The 22,628-nt window shown below is 42.5% G+C and overlaps 3 protein-coding genes across 15 annotated transcripts; 2 read left to right on the top strand and 1 right to left on the bottom strand.

The window, feature by feature from the left end:
- Nucleotides 1-1,955: 1,955 nt before the first annotated feature.
- LOC103722125 (putative esterase PIR7A) lies at nt 1,956-9,708 on the top strand. The gene is made up of 4 exons (XM_088702763.2): nt 1,956-2,534; nt 8,698-8,793; nt 9,049-9,187; nt 9,254-9,708. The coding sequence occupies exons 1-4, from the start codon at nt 2,262-2,264 to the stop codon at nt 9,526-9,528; spliced, it is 783 nt and encodes a 260-aa protein (XP_088558889.1). The 5' UTR covers nt 1,956-2,261; the 3' UTR covers nt 9,529-9,708.
- On the bottom strand, nt 3,028-21,070 carry LOC120113150 (uncharacterized). Of its 13 annotated transcripts, XM_088702756.2 has the most exons (11): nt 9,046-9,180; nt 8,361-8,959; nt 8,144-8,243; nt 7,973-8,029; nt 6,592-6,764; nt 4,414-4,634; nt 4,108-4,311; nt 3,913-3,985; nt 3,725-3,826; nt 3,316-3,633; nt 3,028-3,206 (listed from the first exon to the last, which is right to left on the bottom strand). In XM_088702756.2, the coding sequence occupies exons 8-11, from the start codon at nt 3,940-3,942 to the stop codon at nt 3,150-3,152; spliced, it is 507 nt and encodes a 168-aa protein (XP_088558882.1). In that variant the 5' UTR covers nt 3,943-3,985; nt 4,108-4,311; nt 4,414-4,634; nt 6,592-6,764; nt 7,973-8,029; nt 8,144-8,243; nt 8,361-8,959; nt 9,046-9,180; the 3' UTR covers nt 3,028-3,149. The 13 variants fall into 13 exon arrangements, 4 of the variants coding, with proteins under 4 accessions (XP_088558882.1, XP_089780891.1, XP_088558885.1 ...); XR_015967933.2 differs by lacking the exons at nt 7,973-8,029; nt 8,144-8,243; nt 8,361-8,959; nt 9,046-9,180 and adding exons at nt 4,869-4,975; nt 18,990-19,137; nt 20,515-21,066; XR_016396144.1 differs by lacking the exons at nt 7,973-8,029; nt 8,144-8,243; nt 8,361-8,959; nt 9,046-9,180 and adding exons at nt 4,869-4,975; nt 20,515-21,066 and having other exon boundaries at nt 3,316-3,425; nt 3,510-3,633.
- LOC149752963 (uncharacterized) lies at nt 12,811-13,386 on the top strand. The gene has a single exon (XM_089924624.1). It carries the CDS (start codon nt 12,811-12,813, stop codon nt 13,384-13,386), a length of 576 nt encoding a protein of 191 aa, XP_089780750.1.
- Nucleotides 21,071-22,628: the final 1,558 nt, after the last annotated feature.

The raw sequence follows: 22,628 nt of genomic DNA, 5'->3' as shown, positions 1-22,628 counted from the left end.
TAGCTTTAAAATTCATCTCAAATACGATAAAATAAATAGGAATTCAATTTTATTACCCATTAAATGCAACCAATACTAGTTCAGAGCGTCAAAATACGAACATAAATATTAAATCTATAATCCTCAATATTCAGAAAATCTTCAATTACAAATTTATAATCAACTGAAGAACTAAAGTTCTGCTATATAGATCGTCAAGCTTGCTAGCGCGAACTCAAAGCCTGGACCATCATTTGTTCCTATCGACCCTATTCGTCTGGAAAGAGAAAAATAAAAATAGAGGTATATGAGCGACATAACTCAGTCAATAAATCTTTTACTATCTTATCGAATCAAGTATAAGTTTTTCCATAATAATGTATCATTTAAGAAAATTAACAGATATTCCAAAATAAGCATTTCGTAGTACAATATATTAAAACAAGTCATAAAGCAAATCATCTATCTTTCATTAATATAGTTTCAAGTTTATATTACAAATAAATTTGTAAATCAGTCTTCACGTTATTTAATCCTATCATGGATCAAAATTTTGCTCACGAATATGCGTCCTACAATTACTTTTTACTCGTGACAAGGCCTACATTCGTAATCGACAAGATATCATAGTTCGTATTTGTTACCAACTTTAACCTATTGGTAGAGGGTCGTTTTCATTGGATGCTAGCTCTAAGGTATCGATTAGCCTCCATTTTTATGGACGGTCATAGCAATCTGAAAGCCTTTACAAAACTTATATATTTTTCTTAAAACATACATATAAATAGATAAAAAATACTAAATGGCATGATTTCGTAACCAAGTTATTTTTATTAAACATTCATAAAGCTATTTTTCATAATAAAGTATGATTTTTATAACACATATGCTGATCTATAATTTTAAAAAAATATGATATTTTTACAAACGAATCTTATGAAAAAAAATATATGATAATTTCAAAAACAATAGAGAGTGCAAGATATACTTACCACTTTCATTTTAGACTGTCAAACTTCACCATGCAATTCAAATAATCCTATTAAAAATATTAAAAATAAAATTAATTTTTGTTTGACGATTTTAATCAAAATAAAATAATAAAAAATATGGACGATTAGCTGGATGATAGCATTTGATGATTCCAAGTGGTTCAGACCTGAGTAATTCGATCAATAAATCATAGAACATGGACTCGATCAAGGCCAAGGTCGGTTAACATAATTCATTATCAGTAGGTTTCATGGATATTTGACAAAGTCGGGTGATTGGTCGAGTATGCGACCCAAGCACTAGGATAATTTAGTGTGTCTTTTTTTTTTTGTTTAAACGGGTTTTTCATACAATGCGTGTACGAATACACCCAATAAAATCAAAATACACTAGCTCGCAGAGTGCCAGTGACAGCTCCCCCTCTTCTGACCAAAGGATGTATTATGAATGGTGGGCCGCATAAGCAGCCACCCAGTCGGCTGTCCCATTGGTTTCTCTGAACACATGCTTGGCCTGGAAAGCCCCCTCATCTCTCATCATCATCCCGATGTTCCGGATCAGGAGGTGGTCCGTGTTCTCACGCCTCGACCCTCCTCGAATTCATCCAATAACCATGGCCGAATCGCCCTCCAGAATGATCGAACTGGTCTGCAGCACCACCCGTGCATGTCGAAGACCTGCCCAACAGCTCGCAACTCTGCCTCCAGAACCGACGTGTCAAACAACTGGCAGCCACCTACTGCCACCATCCTAGAATGCGGTGGGTACTTCCAAAAGGATGCCGCATGCATGGCCGACATTCTAGTTTGACACGTCTCTTTTTTTTTTCTTGGTAGATAGCTTGACACGCCTCTAACTATCTGCATCATGAGCTGCTGATCAACACAAGCTTTAACGTCATAAGACGAGCGCCGTATGTCTTCGGATCTTAGTGACATTGACCACCTAAAAAATGATCAGGCCCTAATTTAGAAAGCCAATCAATCCAAGTATTTGAAATTAGTTTCATGCTCACTGATCCCGAGGAGAACCCGTTTGCTTCTTCAAATGAGAAATTGTAATCACAACTCAAATTCTCCAGTGCAAGGCATTTTTTTCTTAACCAATGCTATGTTAACTCAGAAAAGTCAATTAGGTGTTTTGCGCTAGTCATTTGAGTCGACATCCTCGATGGCTTATTTGAGTTGGCATCTTTGAAGACCATCCTGTTGCCAAATTATTGGGGCCAAAGGAGAATCGATACGAATCATAGTAAAGAAAGAGTGAACAGGAAACAAGGAGCCAAGAAGATGGAGGAAGAGGGCAAGAAGCACTTCATCCTTGTTCACGGGATGTGCCATGGTGCATGGTGCTGGTACAAGCTCGCCACCTTGCTAAGGGCAGCTGGCCACAGAGTCACGATGCCCGACCTGGCTGCTTGCGGGGTGAACCCCAAGCGCCTCCATGAGCTCCGGTCTTTCTCCGACTACTCTGAACCATTGATGGAGGCGATTTCCTCAATCCCATCCGGCGAGAGGGTGGTTCTTGTTGCCCACAGCTTTGGTGGATCTACCGTTGCCCTTGCCATCACTACAGGAAAAAGTAGCTATCCCGGCGCTTTGTTGGACCTTTAGCAACGCTTTTTAGCGTCGGCTAAAGTACCACCGACGCAACGCCAAACGTCGCCAAAGCGTCGGAGATACCGGAGTGGAAATTGTTTTTGCCGACGCAGGACGAAAGCGTCGGAAAAAACCGGGATTTTCCGACGCTTATATAGCGTCGGCAAAAACCACGATTTGCGTCGGCAATAACCCGACGGTATGAAACTCTCACGGTTTACGTCCGGGTTTTCTCCGACGCTTTTTAGCGTCGTCACTTGTCGATGCTTTTGAGCGTCGGTATATCCTTATGCCGGTGCTGTGCGATGTCTTTTACCGACGCTTTTAAGCATCGGGAATTGTTTTTTAAAAAGAAATAAAAACCCCAATTCATATTATAAAACGCACATTACAAAACAGTCATTATAACAATATGAACCTGTATTGCATTGATACATTAATACAAACACTCAGATCATTCGAAATGTGAATATTGTCATATCTGATTAAAAATTTGCTTACAAAGTTTCAAATTACAATGTACTCTGAAAAATAAAAAACATATATATATCAAACTCATAAAAGATAATCTAGAATGCATCAGGGACGGGATTCAGCTCCATCATCATCTCTACAAGCGTTTGAAGTATCAGGAATCTACAAAAAAAAAAAAGAGAAACCTTAGAAGTTAGGAATAATGTGATACATTAACTCATATATAATAATTGATAATATGTAAAATATTCAAATATATATAGTTATTTACCTGAGAAGGGAGAAATCGTTGTAACATTGATGAAATATTCGTAAGCTGAGCTTGCAAATTTGCTTGGTTTTGCTTCAGCTCTTCAATAGTTGCTTGAAGATGACGAACTTCTGCAGTGTTACTAGATTCTCTAGCATTTCTTGTATATGTGCCCACTGAAGATAACTGAGTGGGGGTAACTTCAACGCCATAACCCCTCACTCGCCCATAACGCTCTGGGCCCATCAATTCAGCGAGCACTTGAGCTTCAATATGATTGGTCGCGTTGGATGATGATGACCCCCTGACGCGCTCTGAAATAAGATTTGTTGCCCTATCCTATATCTCTCAAAAAAAAAAAAATTCAGATTAATATATGCCAATAATAGAACCCAAAAAAATACGAAACAAGCCAAAGATGAATACATACAACTATATCTCTTGACTCCTCCCGGACAAAGCTGCCATCTCGGTGGGTGTGAGTCATCTTATAAAACTCCACCCTACCAGGCTCCCTCCCATTATCATCCATCTACAACAAAAAGTATATTTCAAGAGTATACATGCTATATGATAGAATAATTTAAGATAAATTTAAAGAGTTTCAAAAAAGCTTACGAATTCAGCTCTACGCCTCGCATAACTCATGGAGCCTGAAGTGTGAGGAACAGTCTGTGATGCTCGAGCAGCTCTACCAATATTGGAATATGTTTTTCCCGAAAAACAATAAACAATGTAATTTATACAATGTATAAATTTCTAATCTATAATAATAGTAAATACAATCTAAGGTATTGAAAAAATATACACAACCTGAGCTCTCTCGGAAAACCAGTAGTGGACAAGCTCCCTCCACTGATGAGAGATTACATCTGGAGGACAAACACGGGCCACCTCCTCTTCAGTCATGCCCTCGTGCTTCCAATCCGCCTTTAGCTTCGCCTTATATTCTTTCCATTTGCGGTTGACAGACTTCAGCACCCAATCATGGCTATTTGCAGGAAGGACAAACTTTGTCTACATCAAAGTCAAAAATGTTATATCAATATTAAATCAAAAAATAATTGAAGATAGTAAGCAAATTCAATTCTTTATCTCAACAACTCTAAGAAGCTCAACCTTATACGAAGGAAGCATTTCGTTCCATTTCGTATAGTTGAGTGGACACAATTGTCCCTTCCGCGCAACCGATCCTAAAAAAGTGGATAAAATGCTTGCAGCATTCTTGATGGGCTGCCCTAGTTCGTTGCAATGGACGACAATCTTCTCATCCTCAGGTAGGCTCCATACGTCCCGTGCTCGAGTGGGCCCTCGTGTTCTCTTCACTCTCCCCAGTCCATCTATAAAATAAGAAGTCCATTAAAGGCAAATGATTTAAAATAATTAGAACGAATGAACATCTAGCCATTAAAAGCAAATGATTTAAAGCAAAATAGTTAGAACTGGAATGAACTCATAAGTCAAGGAGCAATTGATCAGAGCAAATGAAACATCCTTGACTTATAATTATAGCATTCAAAAAATCAACAAGCAAGAATAAAAATATGAACATATTCCTTTGAGCTTAAACTTACTTTTCTTGAAAATATAATCAGTGCCAGCAAACCACATCCCAATTCTCTTTAGTTCATAATCAGTGGCAGGTTTGCTCTTTAGTTCATAAACATTGATTAACTAACACCTATAACATATGAGTTTAATTTTAGAGAAAGACTAGAACTCGTAAAAATAATTAATAATATGAGTTTAATTATGATGGACACTTTTTTCTCAAACAAATTATCAAATCATTTTGTCATTCATATTAACAAGATGAAACAACCAGTCTTGGTTGTCAATTATGACTAAAGAAATTATACTATCTTCTTTCTCACTTTTCTCTTGTTTCTGACATGTTTGACAGAACTTCTAAATATATCTCCAAGCTCGCCAGACTATTCTATCTTCAATGGCACTACTAAAGGTTAAGCTTTATAAAACTTATGCTCTCTTACAGCTTACAGTAGTTTCAGAGTAATTTCCTAAATCAAAATTGTGTCAACACATGTATGCAGCTACATCAGCATCCACTGATGCTACCCCTGCATCTGGAGGAATCATGCATCAGAACCATTTTGATGGTACCTTCACCATTGCTGTAGTCTCTGCAATCTACCTATCCATCTTCTGAATAGGAGCTTGAACCAATTGCCATGACTTACTCTTATATCCTTTGTGTGGAACATTAATGCCTGTTTTTGAATGAGATACAATATGTAACATGTAAGATCTTGTACTGGACTTCTTTTCCAAGACTATCAGGAATTCTAACAAGAGCTAGCATGCCACAATTCTCTACCAACTGCTCCTGACATTGACTCCATTTCCTTTGGATTCAACTGTTAGATTTATGAATCACTTGAACCATCACAAACTTCTTATATCAGTTATCTGTATTTAGAGAAAACAGATGACTCATTTACAGAATCTGGAAGAACGAGAGATGACTGTGTCTTTTTCAGTACACTTCTGTGTCTTTTTCCTCATTGACTCATATGTTCTAAGTAGTTGTATGCCAAAGCTATATATTAAAAGACATGATTAGACAGGTTGATAATTATTAAGGAATGATCTTATCTTATAGTTGGTTTGTTTTTAACATCTTGAAACACAAACAGGTAATAAAGAAAAACTTACATAACCTTTTGAGTATTAAAAGAATTGCACCATTAACGTCAAAAAGAAATACTTGTAACAACTCATCTCTGAAACGGGAAAGTAGTACATAAAAGGATTTTTAGTTGTGAACTCAAACCACACGAAACATTGAGATAACTTGGAAAAAGAAAAGTATCATCGGCATGTAAAATTATGAAGAATGTTGGAGCTTTTATTATTTTTTCCTTCTTACAAAGAGAGAGACAGAGAAGAAACTTTCTTAGAAGAGAGGAGTTTTTGACTGTTACTGCATGTTGGGACATCACCTAGTTCACAAGTTTTAATAGGGGTTGGGACCTCCTGCAACAATTAGAATTTATCCATATATCTAGCCTCCTTTTGCAGAAATTAACATAAATAATAAATTAAAGTGCAAACTAGCAAATTTACACTAGGGCATTCAAACAACAAGCAAGTAGCTATTACTAGAGTTCCGCTCTGATTAGGCTCGGTCCCTCTTTTTTTTTTTATTTATTTACGCAGCGGATGAATTAATGTGAATACATCCAAAAAAGTCAAAATACTTCCAATATCCAAAATCATCAAATATGCCATATGTAATGTACTTTTTTAAAGGCAAAGGATTTTAAATCAAATTACTCAGAACATCCACGTCATCCGTGTCTGGACAATCTGCAGGTGGCGCGTGTTCAGACTGGGACACGGACTGAGTATGGGGCTCATCGGGCTGCTGGAACGATCAGAAGTAGATCCCACAGATGTGTGCTGAAACTCAATATCTCTGAAACGTCTTCCTCGTGGCATGTTGTAATCTAGTATGCACAAAAAAGAATATTTTAATAATATTTTAATAGTGATTACGCTTCAAGTTGTTCCAACTTCAAGGGACATGTGGAAGCAAATAATGACATTAACATGATTGTCTAGTTTCAGCTTTGGTTTCAGATGCAAAGCCGGAACTTACAGTGATTAATAGTACCTAAATAGGAGATGATTCAATGACAACTAGTCTAAGCCAAAAACATGCTCTTTTTTTCTGATAAACAAAACTCAATCGATCCCTACTTGCCTATAGTGTAATAAAAGAAAAAATATCATAATCAATTTGATTCTTTCTGATACCTAAAGCTATAAGTGCCAAATGGGTCAAACAGTAGCATTACATCCAATACCTAGATTATCGATGTGGGACTCTTATCATCCGATTTAGACCTAGAAATCCGCTCAAGTATAGCCAAGTCTAGCTAAGCATACATACATACATAGATACATACATCTGAGACGCAACACCTAACTTGACATCTCCCTTAACTTACCATGTATGAAAAACATTTCATTGAGTGGATGCTGCACATAAAAAGATTAGTATAAGAGGAGGCAATGTATAACAAACATCCATTATCCATGAACTGATACAGCAGTTATAATTTAGGATCTTGTCATCCCAACGTTTGACAAGTTTTAGTGATATGTATGCTCCTGGTTGTGTTGCTTTTCAACTAGCTATTTATCAGGTTGAATATAAAGTCTGCATATCCTATACAGCTTCAGACATATATATATAAATCTATATGTAAAATTTTCTAAGAAGGGGATTATATACAAACTACAAAGGCTTTATATTTAGTCTTAATCAGTTCCTGCAGCTGACGTGCACCAAAATTTGCTTGCATTAGTACAATTTTCTCCGGGCAGGGGTTTTGTGTAAAAGGCTTCAGGTTTAGTCTAAACAACTCCCGTTAGGAGACTAGTTCAAACTTCAACAACTAATATATAGGCATACAAACAACTCCAGCACAATGGAGGATCTTATGCCACCTCTTCTTTTACTATTAAAAATGTAAAAGAAGAGGGGATTTGTATCTGCATCTCCCTCAACTGGTGAAGAAATTTCCCTACAGGAATTAGGGAAAATTCCTGATACTGCCTGAAAAACAAAATGCATTCGGTGTACCAGGCTCGGACTAAACAATCAATATGCAATTAATAAATGTTAAAAGAGAGTATGAGGATCACTTACCTCAGACGACGGCCGAGTAGCTAGGGCTCGGGATGGAGGTTTGATGCCGGCACGCAGCTAGGGCATCGACCGAGAGAGGATGAGGAGAGGGGGCCGGGCGAGCGTTAAAGACAAGAAGAAAACAAACAGGAGGAGGAGGAGGAGGAGGAAGAGGAGGAGGAGGAGGCTTACCTCAGACGACGGCGAGGTCGACGGCGGCGGAGAAGCGGAATCTTCGATCGCCGATCGAGGCTAGGGATGGAGGTGAGATCAGTTTGATGTCGGCGCGCAGCTAGGGCATTGACCGAGAGAGTATGAGGAGAGGGGGCCGGGCGAGCGTTAAAAACAAGAACAAAACAAAGAATAGGAGGAGGACGAGGAGGAGGAGGAGGAGGAGGAGGAGGCTTACCTCAGAGAAGGAGGAGGAAGACGGCAGCGGGGAAGCCACGGATCGCGATGGAGCTGAGAAGTCGGCGCTTGCACAGTAGGGCATCGACTGATAGAAAGGGCCTCGACCGATAGAAAATGGAGGAGATGGGGCCGGTTGGGGGTTTAATGCTTTCTAACGACGCTTTTAAGCGTCGTAGTTTCTAAAACTTTGACCGACGCTTTAACGCGTCGTCGTTTGTTTGGATTTACCGACGCTAGGGGAAAGCGTCGGCAAAGGTTGGCGCTGAGCCAAACTTTTCCGATGCTTTCCCCTAGCGTCGGGAAAACAGAGTCGGCAAAACTCCCATTTGTTGTAGTGCATGGAGCGATTCGCAGACAAAGTCTCCGCCGCCATCTTAGCCACTGCAATGATGCCAAGCACCACCACTCCCTTCGCCACCATTGGACAGGAGGTATGTTTAATTCTCCCAGTGTTGCCGAAGATGGTTTCAAGGAAGAGATTAATTTTCTTTCCGGCTTTTCCATACTCGCCCATGGCGGGTTCCATTAGTTTAGCTAGTAAGGTAGGTCAGTATAGCCAGTCCAACGAGAGCACCGGAGATCAAACCTTCAGTTGTTCTATCGTAGTTCAAAAATTAGAAAAAGAAAATGATGGTATACAAAGAAAACTATAAATTCTGATAGCCCTTTCATTTGACGATTACCAGTTCAGCATGAAGCATCCACCGGAGTACTTCATGGACTCCAAATTTGTGATAAGCCAGGACCATGAAATCAGTTGGAAGACCATCACCTTCGGTCCCAATTACATGAAGGAAAGGCTGTATCAGCTCTGTGCACCTGAGGGAACATAGCTAACCAAAAATTTCTAACCTCATACATAATCTCCTCTAAGTTCATGCTGGTGGTAGGACTTGGCTCTGGCTACTATGTTAGTGAGGCCATCGAGTTTGTTCGAACATGATGATCCCCTTGTGGTCTCCAAGGAAAACTATGGCTCAGTGAGCCGAGTGTTCGTCGTGTGCAAGGAGGACCTAGCCATTAAAGAGGACTTCCAGCGTTGGATGATAGAGCAAAGCCCAGAGGTGGAGGTGAGGGAGATTGAAGAGGCTGGTCATATCGTCATGCTTTCAAAGCCCAAAGAGCTATGCAGTCTCCTCCTTGAGATTGCTGGGAAGTATCCATGAGGCAGGTTGATGGTAGAGGTGGAAGTCTCTAGTTTGCTTGCAACAAGCATGCCCTCAATAGATGAGAAGATAGTGGAATCTCTCTGATGCAGGAGTATTATAATTTTTGGGGTTTGTAATGTTTTTAATAAATTTGTCCAAAAATATTTGTTCAATAAAAGTTGTCATGGCCTTTTTTTATTTTTATTTTTTTGGAAGTAAGTTGTTTGGCCTTTTGTGATCACATACATTGGTCCGAATAGAATGAAATTATCTTACAAAAAATATTGATATGGTGAACCAAGATTCATCGTCTCGGTATCGGACCCCATACCGGTATTAATACGGTACGATATAAATTTTTTTAAATATATCGATACTCTTGTCGGATACCGGTACCAAATTGATATGGTACAGTATGTCTCGTACCGTTCAATTACTGTAGTAGAAACTTGATTTCTAGATAACTAACATTAGGAAATTAGATGGATTCTTGTTTTTAGTGTATTATTATTATTTTTTGCTAAAACAGGTGTGTTATGCCACTCTGGTGTGAATACATTCAAAAAAAATTAGAAAACAATATGTCTTGAAAAGCCTTTGGCATTTGTACCTCACTGTTCCAAAGTACTCCACTGGTATCATTCCACAAAAGCAAGAATAATCAATTTAAGATCATCTTTCATGGTCCCTACAAATACATTAGAAATGTTCTTATACTTACCATATAGTGACTACGCTTTGTACTTTAAATGGTCCCTCAAATCAAAAATTATTGCATGCATTGCATGCACGGCCATACTGGTGTATGCCACCAATTGCCATGGTGTACTACGGTGGGAGATCAATGAGACGAACGCACGATAAATGGAACTCATACGTGTCTTAGTAATTGGTGGCATAAACCTGTGGCCATTCATGCGGTGCATATAATAACTTCTCCCCTTAAGTTCTTAAAAAAGAATATATCATAATTGCCATAAAAGGAAAACTATGCAGGAAACGTGAACAAATGTAAAATGATGCCTAAAACAACTATCTAATTCAAGAAATAAGAAACATTTTGTATATATAAAGAGAGTTAGTATGGGATGCTTAAAGCGCATTTGGTTTCAAATACTTCCAGAAAAAAAATTATGAATAAACTGGCAATATGAAAATCAACATCACTCATTATAATATATGATATGAAGATTGGCTAAAACCAAAAATCATGTATTCTTTGTCTTTATCTATGCATCAAATAAAATTAAAATTAACCAGTTTTCAATGCTATGATATCATATTTCAATTTGATATATAGTTTAGAAACACTCAAACTAGATGGAATTTAATTTGCATATATTTTGAAAGTTTTAGATTAAAATCAACAATTTAAAATTACAAATTATATAGTTTATACTATATATTGCTCACTATCTATATTTCTATCATTCATTTCTTTCAACATGGTGCATAGTGAAGCCACCTCACAAGTAAAAAAATTTTAGTTACAAAACAAAAATTTCTATCTGAAATATATGCTTGAGTAAACTAAGGTACTCCTTCTCTTTAAATTAGAAATAAACTGATTAGATGATTAAATATTCTTAACTAAGTTAAAGAGGAATATGTGTCTAATTTTCCTGCTTTATTGGATACCAAGAACTAATTTATTTAACATGAATTCATGTTCAAACAAGGCTTAGTATGATTTCTTTGATACACTTGGCAGCATTCAAATCGTCTACCATCTTCTTGAAAGGGTAAAAGCCTTCCAAGAAGGATTTGGTCGAAATAATTAGTTCTAGATTGGCCTCTTGGAAGAGTAAAATCCTTAGCTTGGGTGGTGGAATTACTTCGATCAACTCAGTACTAACTGCTCAATCTTTCTAGATTGACATAGAGATGTCAGAGATCTACAGACAACATAGGTGAACTTAAAAACATCAAAAGAGATTTGAGAAAGGGATGGGATCAACTGACCATGGCCGTTTGTTGGCATACATAGTTAGAGCGCAACATTTGCACTTTCTGCAGAAGAAATCTGCCATAAATTCTATCCTTCACAAAGCTCTCTACTTCTTTCAATGGAAAGTCATCTGTAATGAAAAGTCCAAAGAGTGCCATCAAGCCGTTGCGAAACTTTTCAGTTATCTCGTGCCAAAACAGGGGACACAACTGAAAGTGTTCTGTTTATTATGTTGTTGTTTCCTGAACGTTTCACTAAGAGTAAAAGTCTGAAACTCTTGTCTATGTATCTCCGTAGGTCTGAGACTTTGTAAATATGCTATGCTCTGGTTGGGTAGAGAATAGTGTTTTAATTATTAAGATTTTGGCAAAAAGTATTAAGTTTGAAAAGTTTTATGTTACCAATTTGAAAAGTTCGTTTTATTATGAAATATTTGTCAGTATGTATCTCCTATTACAACTTTGGGACATATGTGAATAAAAGGAATTTGGAAAGTGTGCATTCTAGTCAGTTATAAAAAGTGAGCATAGAAGGAAGTTGTCGATATTGAAAGATATTATGATTTTCTTTACACATCAAAGAAGATTTTCTTTAGCCAAAGAAGGAATATAACAACATTGATTAACTAAAAAGAAAGATGATCGATTGTATACTGTTGTAAATCATTGAAATGGGACTACCAGCTTCCTTCTTTTGACTCTGGATGATTTTTTGATAATATTGATCAGACATCCTTGCTCGTCTTTCTTTTAACTAAATAGCATCTTCACTTTTCTTATCACTTACAATTCAAATTTCATCATAGCAATATCATTATCTCTATAATTGCAGTGCTGACTCTTAGGGCTCGTTTGGTTCGCGGGAAAAGGAGGGAAAGTATGGTCAACGGAAAAGTAATGAGATGCCTCTTGTTTGGTTGGAGTTTTGAAAGAAAAGAGATGGAAAAGTTGTATTCCCATGGGAATATGATTCCCATATTTCATGGTGAGAAACATGGAAAAGTTACTTTTCCATGAGGCGGGAATCACTTCATTTTTAGTTTTTTCCCAAAAAGACTTCAGCATTAAAGAAGCATTAAAGATGCATTAAAGATCTAATTTTTATTAAGGGCATAATAGGAATTATACATAACTTTTCTAGGAAAGTGGATGGCTAACCAAACATAAATACTTTGGAAATTTGTCACTTTCCTATGGTCAACCAAACATGCCAAAAGTATTTTCCTAGGCATCCTCTTTCTAGGAATTTATTTTCCAGGAATCATATTTCTATATGGGAAAATGCTTCCCGCAAACCAAACAAGCCTTTTAAGAGAGCATTTCCACCTCTTGAAAGTTCGGGAGCTGGAGGCGATGCAAAAACGCTTCGATGACGAGGTGGAGGTTGACGATGATATGCTGGAAGAGATCAGGAAGCCATGGAAGGCCTCGGCGGTGTTGATTCGAAGCCTGGGAAGAGTCATCCCAGCCGAATGGGTGGTTAAAGAGCTTCGGCGAGTCATGAAGTTACATGATCTTCCCGAAATCTTCCCGTTGTTGGAGGGCTTCTTCGTGGTTCGTTTCTCCTGCGAGGAACACAGGGAGAAGGCTCTGAGCTGGGGGCCATGGCTGGTGGCAGGGCAGATCCATGCCATGGAGCGGTGGAGGCCAAATTTTTCACCCGGTGCAGGTGGGCTAAACAAAGCGACTGTTTGGCTACGAATGCCCGGGTTGCCATTGGATTACTGGGAGGAGTCCATCATCCTTCAGATGGCGGCGAAGGCCGGCAAGCCGCTGGCGGTGGATGAGACAACAGAACAGGGCAAGAAGCGGGGTTTTGCACGGGTCAAGATAGAGGTGGATCTCCGATTCCCTCTGAGAGGCGGCACCTTTGTGAAGGGGAAGGCACAGGGGCGGGAGGAGAGAGTTTGGCAAGGTTTCATCTTTTGAGAACCTTCCAAACCCATGCTGCAGATGCGGTAGAGTGGGGCACGGAGAAGCCTTCTGTGCGGCGAGTCCGGTCGAGGTCCCAGTGGATGGGGGTACTGAGGCAGTGACGGATGAGCCGAACGGTACATCGGAGATCCCTTCACAGGGAGGGGCCGGTGGGAACGGTCCTCCGGTGAACCCAGGTTATGGGCCGTGTTTGGTCACCCATAGGGTTCGGCAAATGAGGGTCGGTGGAGGGAACGTGAAGTCGAGAAAGCCGATGGCGTCGGAGAGTGGTCCGAAACCGGTGGGCACGCCTTCTCGGACGAAGACACCTCCGGTGGATGGGGAGACGACTCCTTCTGTCTCCCCTGTGGATCTGGATGGCTGGCAGAAGCCATCTAAGGTAGCTCGGAGGAAATCACCGGAGCAGGGCAAAGGAGAAAGTTCCAATGGCCACTCGGGAGGCGGGGTGAGTCAACTCGGGGGGGCGTTTGGGGCACTGTCCGAGTCGACCAGTGACTCGATATTGGTTGAGAGGGGCCGGCCGAAGGTAGATTGGGCTGGCAACGACTCACGGCCCATTCCTACTGTGGATAGGCGGCCGGGCTCTGGCCCGCCTAGCCCGAGGAGTGGGTCGGGTGATACTGGGCCTGGCGCTGGGCTGGGTCCAATAGCGATTGGCCGGGATCTACCTAAGATGGATGCGGGTCGTGGACCGGGTTTGAGTCCGCTCAAACGCGCCCGCAGTCCGTCAAAGAGAGGCAGCTTCGCCGACTTTCCGTGTCCAGCCGGCGGTGTGCGTCCGGCCATGGGATTCCGGAGGTTGGTGGCGGTTGGGCATCGGAGAAGCCGAAGCTCCCCTCCGCCGGTGGCATCGTCGAGCTCCAGGCCACCTAAGGCCGGCGGCGGGCGGGGAGCCAACGGTGGTTGTCCTGTCGGCTGGAGGATGTCCCGTGCCACCTCAGTCGGGGATCTCCCGGCGGTCATGAAGGCGGCGGAGACGTCGAGGGGGGTGGTGCAGTTGCCGGAAGGTCTGGAAGCGCCCGCTCGAGCTGAGGTAGATGCGAAAACGAAGGGAGTCTGCGGCAGGGAGGGAGACGGGGCTACTGTGGATTCCTTGTGCCATTCGGCACGGGGAAATAGTAATCCAAGCCACAGTGAGCTTCTGTCCCAAACTTTGGCAGCTGTGCAGAAGGGGAGCCTTGAGCCTGTTTCCAATGTGGGAGGGTATGTGGACAATGGGATGAATGTGGATAATGGGGTCGGCTCCGGTATGGAGAGTCGAGCCACCGTACTGGGTTGTCAATGAAGTTGATCCTTTGGAATTGTCGGGGGGCCGGGAAACCTTCTTTCGCCCCGGCGTTTCGGAGATTGGTGCAGGTGCACAACCCAGACATTTGTGTTTTATTTGAGACCCGGTTGGCCGGGAGGAGTATTGTAAGAGCCAGGAGGGCACTGCCACGGTCCTGGGGTTTCTATGCTGTGGATTCTCAGGGGTTGTCGGGAGGTATCATTGTAACTTGGAAACTGGATTGTGGGAAGCTGGACATCTTTAATGTTAGTAGCCAAGAAGTGATCATGGTGATATCTGAGGGGGAGGGGAGACCATGGATATTTGCAGCCGTGTATGCTAGTACCGACTTCAGGGCTCGGAGGACACTGTGGGAGGAGGCTTCCAAGTTGGTTGATCAGGGGCAGCCGATGTTGATTGCAGGAGATTTTAATTGTATAGATGATCCACAGGAGAAGATGGGAGGGAGGCAATTTTCCTATCAGAGGAAGGTGAGGGAATTTCAGGAGTTTATCTCTACAAATGGGCTGATAGATCTGGGCTTCACAGGGCCTAGATTCACATGGTGCAACAATCAGCAGGGTCCGACTAGAGTTTGGGAGAGACTTGACAGGGCCTTCGCCACAGCGGGATGGATCCAGGAGTTTTCAGACCATCATGTCAAACACCTACCGAGGATAGCTTCAGATCACAGTCCGATACTGGTATGTACTGACAGACCCATCCCTTTTCATTGTCCTTTCAGGTTTGAGAGGTTATGGTTGTGTTACCCCCGGTCTTGGGGGGTTGTGAGAGAGGCTTGGAACAAGCCGGTTCGGGGGGATGCTATGTATCGGATTTCTCGCAGACTTGAGTTGGCTAGGAGATACCTTCGGAGGTGGAACAGGGTGGAGGTAGGGAACATATTCCGAAGAATTGAGGAGTTAGAGGAGGCCATTGCAAATCTACAACTACGAGAGGCCTCGGGAGGAGGACTATCACATGTGGAGTTGTCGGAGTTGAGGTCCTTCCTATCTATGCATGATGCTCTCCTTAGCCAACAGGAGATCTTCTGGAGGCAGAAGTCAAGAGTACAGTGGATTCAGGAAGGGGACAGGAACACTAAGTTCTTTCATCAGTCTACATTGATCAGGAGACAGCGGAACAGGATCAGATCTATCAGGGACGAGGATGGACAGTCCATAGAGGACCCGAATATGATATGCAGGGTGTTTGAGCAGTTCTTCAGGACTAGGTGGACGGAGCGGACAGGGAGTGGAATACATACTGAGCTACCCTTATCTCCTGAGGGGGTTTCCGATGAGGACTCTTTAGCACTGATCAGGCCGGTATCGGGACGGGAGATTCAGGAGGCGGTGTGGTCCCTGGAGGGGGACAAGGCGCCCGGACCGGATGGCTTTCCGCCCGTGTTCTTCCGTAGGTATTGGTCGATTGTAGGCCTTGATGTTATTGAGGCCATTCAGCAGTTTTTTAGCACGGCGGTGATGAGCCCGGAGTGGCAGAGGACTTTTATTACATTGATCCCCAAGCGCCAGGATGCTACTGAGCCTGGCCACTTTAGGCCGATTAGCCTTTGTTCTACCTTATATAAGATTACGGCAAAGATCTTGGCAATTAGAATGAGAGGGATCTTACCCAGAATTATCAGTCCAGAGCAGGGTGCTTTCATTGGGGGGAGGAACATATCAGATAATGTCCTAATTGCCCAGGAGTTCATGTTTGATCTGGTGAAGGCTCCTGTGCGGCGCTGCCTTATGGGGGTCAAGCTTGATATGGAGAGGGCATACGATAGGATGTGCTGGGAGTTTCTTCGACATTCCTTACAGAGTTTTGGTTTCCATGAGGTGTGGATCAGGTGGGTCATGGGCTGTGTGATGGGGCCATCCTTCTCCATTCTGGTAAATGGCACACCTTCACACTTCTTTGATACATCTGTTGGACTTCGCCAGGGGTGTCCGTTGTCTCCCTTGCTTTTCATTATCTGTGCAGATGCATTATCCAGAGCTCTTCGAGTAGCAGTGGACACACAGACTCTGGAGGTTTATAGGCCAGCGTAGGGGGCTGTGCCGATCTCCCATCTACTCTTTGCTGATGACTGCTTGCTGTTGGCTAGGGCGACCAGGCAGAATGCCCATGTGATCCGGAGGACCCTCTATGCCTATTGCTCGGCTTCTGGACAACGGGTCAACTTGAACAAATCGTCTATTTTTTTCAGTCCGAAGACCAAGGTTCAGATAAAGGCCGGAATCATGGAGACTTTGGGAGTGGGTGAGCAGGAGGGCACCTTGACATATCTGGGTGTGCCGATACTTGGGCGACGTATGCGTAGTGGAGATACCATCTCTCTTGAGCATAGTATCAGGCACAGGCTGGAGGGGTGGCAGATGCATTCGCTATCCATGATGGGCAGAGTCACATTGGCACGGTCAGTTCTTAGTGCTATTCCGGTATATTTGTATCCCACACTGTCCCTCCCGTCGCTTCACTGAGGTCAGTTGAGCGGCTTATCAGGGACTTTATCTGGGGGAGGCGTGGTGACAGAGGCAGAGTACATCTAGTGGCTTGGGAGGTGGTCTGTCAGCCGGTCAGACTTGGTGGCTTGGGTGTGCCGTCATTGGTGGCGCGACGGGAGGCATCAATTTTGCGGCTAGCAGCTAGCCTCTTGTTGGAGCCTGAGAGTTTATGGTCCTCACTGATGAGGGCTAAGTACGGGGCATTGACGGTTGGCATTAGGGCGGGGCGGCTCCATTCCCCTATCTGGAGGGAGATCAGTGTTAGGGCTTCGTCAGTACTTCCGGCCATCCGGTGGGCTGTCGGGGATGGTATGTCGGTGGATGTTCTTGAGGATAGCTGGGTGACTGAGTTACCGATTAGCAGGCTACCGGTCACGGTGGATACGAGCAGGCTGCTGGGATGTCGTGTTGGTGATCTGCTAGTACCGGAGGAGGGGAGCTGGGATGAGGTGTTCATTCGGGAGACATTTGGGGAGCAGCTTGTGGAGAGGATTCTGGCATTACCGATCCCGTCCCGGGCGGAGCCTGATAGACTGGTCTAGTTACCGACAGGCCGATCGCGGGTACGTGCCAGGGATATTCATGCGTGGACTAGGCGGGAGCCGGAGAGACGGATTGATGGTGGATGGATATAGAGGATGAGGGTGCATCCCCGGGTGGCGCTTTTTCTTTGGAAGGTAGCCTGGGGCTGCCTTCCGACCAGGAGTGTATTGGCCCGGCGGGGGATGAGGATGGGCTCACTATGCGAGGTATATCTAGATGCTGAGGAGACGGTCGGCCACGTACTCCTTCGATGTCCTGCAGCTATGCAGTGTTGGAGATTGGCCTCGGCGCTACTGCCACCTACATGGGAGTCGGTGGAGGATATGCTCCGGTTCCTGAGTGAGTCTATTCGGAGGCCGAGGGATGCTGAGACAGGTTCTATTGTGGCTTACCTAGCCTATCACATATGGCTAGCCAGGAATGATCGTCTATTCGAGGGTGGGCGGTCGACCCCACGGGCTGTGATGGAGAGAGTTCTGAGGCAGGCAGCTGAGACATCTATGATGACCACGTCGGCGCTACCTGGGAGAACTAGGGATATCTGGGGTACCTGCACTGCTGTTTCAGCGTCCAGGTTCAGTTACTTCTCTTGGGTACCCCCATCTCCTGGTTATCTTAAGGTGAACTTCGATGGTGGCTCGGCGGAGGATGGCACCTCTGGGGGCGTGGGTTTTGTTATCAGGGACCATCGGGGCACTTTTATTGCTGCTGGGGGACGGAGCACTCTCGGCGGTTCGGCGGTGGGAGCAGAGCTGCAGGCTGCTTGGGAGGGTGTTTGGTTTGCGAGACGAGTTCTGGGGGCAGAGAGACTCGTTCTCGAGGGTGACTGTTCTATGGTGATTGACTGGATACGTGGTGTAGACATATACGGTGACGGCCACCCTCTGATACAGGATACCCGGAGCTTGGTGCGGGAGCTGATTTCCTGTCAGGTTGTCCATGTTTACCGAGAGGCGAACAGGGCAGCAGATTGGGTCGCCTCCTATGTTGCCCGGCATACCGGGGAGGTCTTCTGGTCTAGTTTGGATGGCGTTCCACACGCCTTATTTTGCTTACTTTTCTTTGATATGTCTGGTTGTATTCACGTTAGAGGTATATGAATGAAATACCGTTTTGAACAAAAAAAAAAAAAGTGAGGGAGCCAATCTGTTTTTTATTGTGTAAATATAGACATTATTTTTTTATTTTTCTAGCAATATAAGATATTGGAGCTCCTACAACTTTGCATCCCTGGTTCCAAATGAGAACCGAAAAGAGATCTTTGGCCAGCCGACCTTAGCAAGGTGGCGAGCTTGTACCAGCACCATGCACCGTGGTACATCCCATGAACAAGGATGAAGTGCTTCTTGCTCTCTTCCTCCATCTCTACCTACTTCACTCTTCTGCTACTGGTGTTCGCTACTTGGCTCGATTGTTCCCTTTCTGGTTCCAATATGCAAAAAAGGAACAAAAGAAAAGTAAAGATGCATGGTAATCAATGGAAAAAAAAAAGCATAAATATCACTCCATGTTTGTTCATCAATCATCAAAATTTCATTCAGCCAAAAAAAAGGAAGATGATGTTATTGATTAATAATTGTATACTCTTGTAAATCATCATCGTCATCATTGTTATTGTTGTGACAATAAATACATCCCCATCTTTTAAAAAGATGATGCATGCATTTGTCTTGCTTCCTTTTTCCATATCAAAAACTCAAAACTGCATAGGGGTGTTACTTATTACCTACGAGGTGGGAAAGTCAAATAAAAGAAGTGGGAAATTGAGCTCCATGGAAGGGGATGAAAAACAGATTGGCTGAAGCTATATGACAATAATCATAGTGTCAAATAATGGCTGAAGCTATTTATGTGTGGATGAAGATTAGAATCCTACTTTCTAAGTGAAATCTAGAGTAATTACGAAGTTTGGGAGCTTTAGCTAGCTTCTGAATCAGCAAGGCCCTTCTTGTTGGATATGTATTAGTATTGCCTGAGTGGCAGTAGCAATTTATATTATGACGAAAAAACAACATCAGAACCTAAGAAGCTCTTTACTTTCTCCAAAGCTAGAATTCTATTTTTTGGTTCATAAAGAACAGCAAGGATAACATCACATTCACATGTTCATACAAGCTCCAAATCCTCACAGTCAAACAGTCAAACCGATGGCGTGCCATCAAAACTACTAAACGGGGATAACAGCTTAACAGATAACAAGCTCCAAATTCTCACAGTCAAACTGTCAAACAGATGGCGTGCCATCAAAACTACTAAACGGGGATAACAGCTTAACAGATAACAAGCTTCAAGTCCTCCCAGTCAAACTATCAAACAGATGGCGTGCCATCAAAACTACTAAACGGGGATAACAACTTAACAGATAACAAGCTCCAAATCAAGATCCCTTGACATTTATAGAGTGTTAGGTGAAGCGTTATGATTCAAGGTGATCGTTTAGTTATTTGGCTGTTTCAGAAAGAAGTCTTCCCTGCACATCTGACACCCAAATAATAATTCAATAAGCGTTGGTTTTGCAAATCTGAAGCATATAAATCATCAATGCACATTGTTATGAAATCCAGGAAACCATCAAGTTGCAACAGAAGGTACAGCGGATTGGAGGAAAATTATGAATCTAAAAAGAGACCAACAGGCATTCTGATACCACCAGTACATGAATATGAAATTCCAAAAAAAAAAAAAAAAAAAACCTTGAGCTTCATAAACACGAAACAAGTTAATAAGGAACTTGAGTTAATGTAGCACAATGAGGAAAGCATGTACCGAAGTCTTTACAGAGAAATATCTGAAGAGCACCTGCCACCTGGAGGCTGGAAAGGGCGGAGGGCCGAAAAGGAGAAGAGACGCCGTCACGCCATGACGCCGGCGACGCCGCCTTCCTGATCCCTCGTCTCTCTCTTCGGCCGAGTACCGACGGGGAGGACGGCGAGTGGCAACTGGCAAACGGGCGAAGTGAGATTGTGAGACCCGAGGACGGGCTGATAGCGAACGGGCGAAGGACGGAAGAAGTGAAGAACTAAGGAGGACGGAAATAGTGAAGAACTAAGGATGACGCCGGTGCCCCCGACGAGCGCCACCTTGATGAGCGTCGCCGCCGAGCCGGCACCGGAGATATTCGGAACCTTGGCGTTCTTAAAATTCATCTCTCGTCCTCCGCTCCACCTCAAACCCCCAAAAAATCCAGAGAAAAAAAGAAGATGCAGACCAAGAAGTCGAGGGTTTGCGGTGAAATGGAGATCGAATTCCTACCGAGAGAGATAATTTGGGAGGAGGAGAAGGAGAAGCGGCGGCGACGTCCGCCTTCTCCTTGGTTTGGGGTTTTAGTAGGAGTAAGCGGGGTTTCATTAAAACTGTGTAAAAAGAGTAGAACTAAAAAAATTTAAACTTTGTGCCCTATTCTTTTATCGAAAAAAGCATCATTCGTTAAAGTTTTCCTGTACTAAATTTTTTTTAGTCGCTGGAGGTGAATGTTTAAGGACCAAAATTTAATCGCCAAAAGTTTTACCTCCAGCCCGTGCGAAATATTGGACTCGTGCCAACTTGGTATTGTTTTCCGCGACCAAATATGCATTTAGTCGGTGTAGGACAATTAGCCAACTTGGTTTTGATTTTCCGCGACCAAATATGCATTTAGTCAGTGTAGGACAATCATTCAGTAACTAAAAAGGATGTTGGTCGCCAATAGCCTTATTTACAGTGACCACTATTCATTTAGTCACCAGAAGTGGTCGCTGAAAGTGTATTTTCTTGTAGTGATACATCCCCATCTTTTAAAAAGATGATGCGCGCATTTGTCTTGCTTCCTTTTTCCATATCAAAAACTCAACTGTATAGGGGTGTTACTTATTACCTACGAGGTGGGAAAGTCAAATAAAAGAAGTGGGAAATTGAGCTCCATGGAAGGGGTTCTTCTTGTCCTCGTTCTCCGGCACGAACGATTTCCCTCAGTCAGAGCAACGAAGTTAGTGAGAGATAATAGAGGAAATAATGGTCATTATTTTGAACAATCGAGCATTCAGCTAATTTAATTTTAACATTAAGTAATTGGCATTACAAATTGATTATTAGCCATTACAGCTTAAAAATAATTAATCGATATCCTATTATTTTCATTTCATGAAGGCCATTATAATAAATAAAAATAATATTTTGAAAAAGAAAAATTTAACGTTAATATTAAGTTGAATGTCTGAATATATCCCTTATTAATATATAATGAGAATTCTCGGCATGATCAATGGTTGCCTGGGTTCTTGATTATTTCATATGAACTGGTTTTCTTATTATAAGAAAGAGTCCCGAAACCCATCTCTCCTTTCTTTCTTTTTTTTTTCTTATTAAGAAAAAGAAAAGAAAAACCTGCAAGAAACCGTTCTATTTTCTTCATGAATAAAAGAACTCTCTCCTTTCTTGGAGAACAACTTCACCTATTTTTTCTATATCATGTGCAAGTATAAGATAACGACGGGCAATTATAGCCAAAATTTCCATGTCGCTAGTAGGGTACACCCCAAAAGTCAAGTGTTGCCTTCATTAGAAACGTGGATGAACGTGGGAATTGTGCTTGTTGCTCTAGCAAACCTATTTTGATCCTTCTAATTAGAGATATTGTAGGTTTTTAAACCAAGAGTATTAGCCGAGTAGCACAAAAGCTGTCACTCAAATTAAATAACTCGGGACCTTATTTAAAAAAATATAATCAGAAAATATTTTTTTGAATTCCTTAGCACTATGTAAGTACTTAAGATCCATCCAATGCATAACTAATATGAGACTAAACATACGCCCATACAAATCCTTACACAAATATTCTACTTAGTTGCTGTGGCCATAATGTGTACCCCTCGTGTCGTTGTCTTGTATGTTATCAGCTCGCAAGGCCACTGATACATGAATTGTTTGATTAGCAT

Source organism: Phoenix dactylifera, chromosome 8, assembly GCF_051530095.1.
Source record: "Phoenix dactylifera cultivar Ajwa chromosome 8, Ajwa_hap1_PhDact_Kaust_v1.1, whole genome shotgun sequence".
Classification (NCBI taxonomy): Eukaryota; Viridiplantae; Streptophyta; class Magnoliopsida; order Arecales; family Arecaceae; genus Phoenix; species Phoenix dactylifera.
This window is presented reverse-complemented; position numbering and strand designations above follow the sequence as displayed.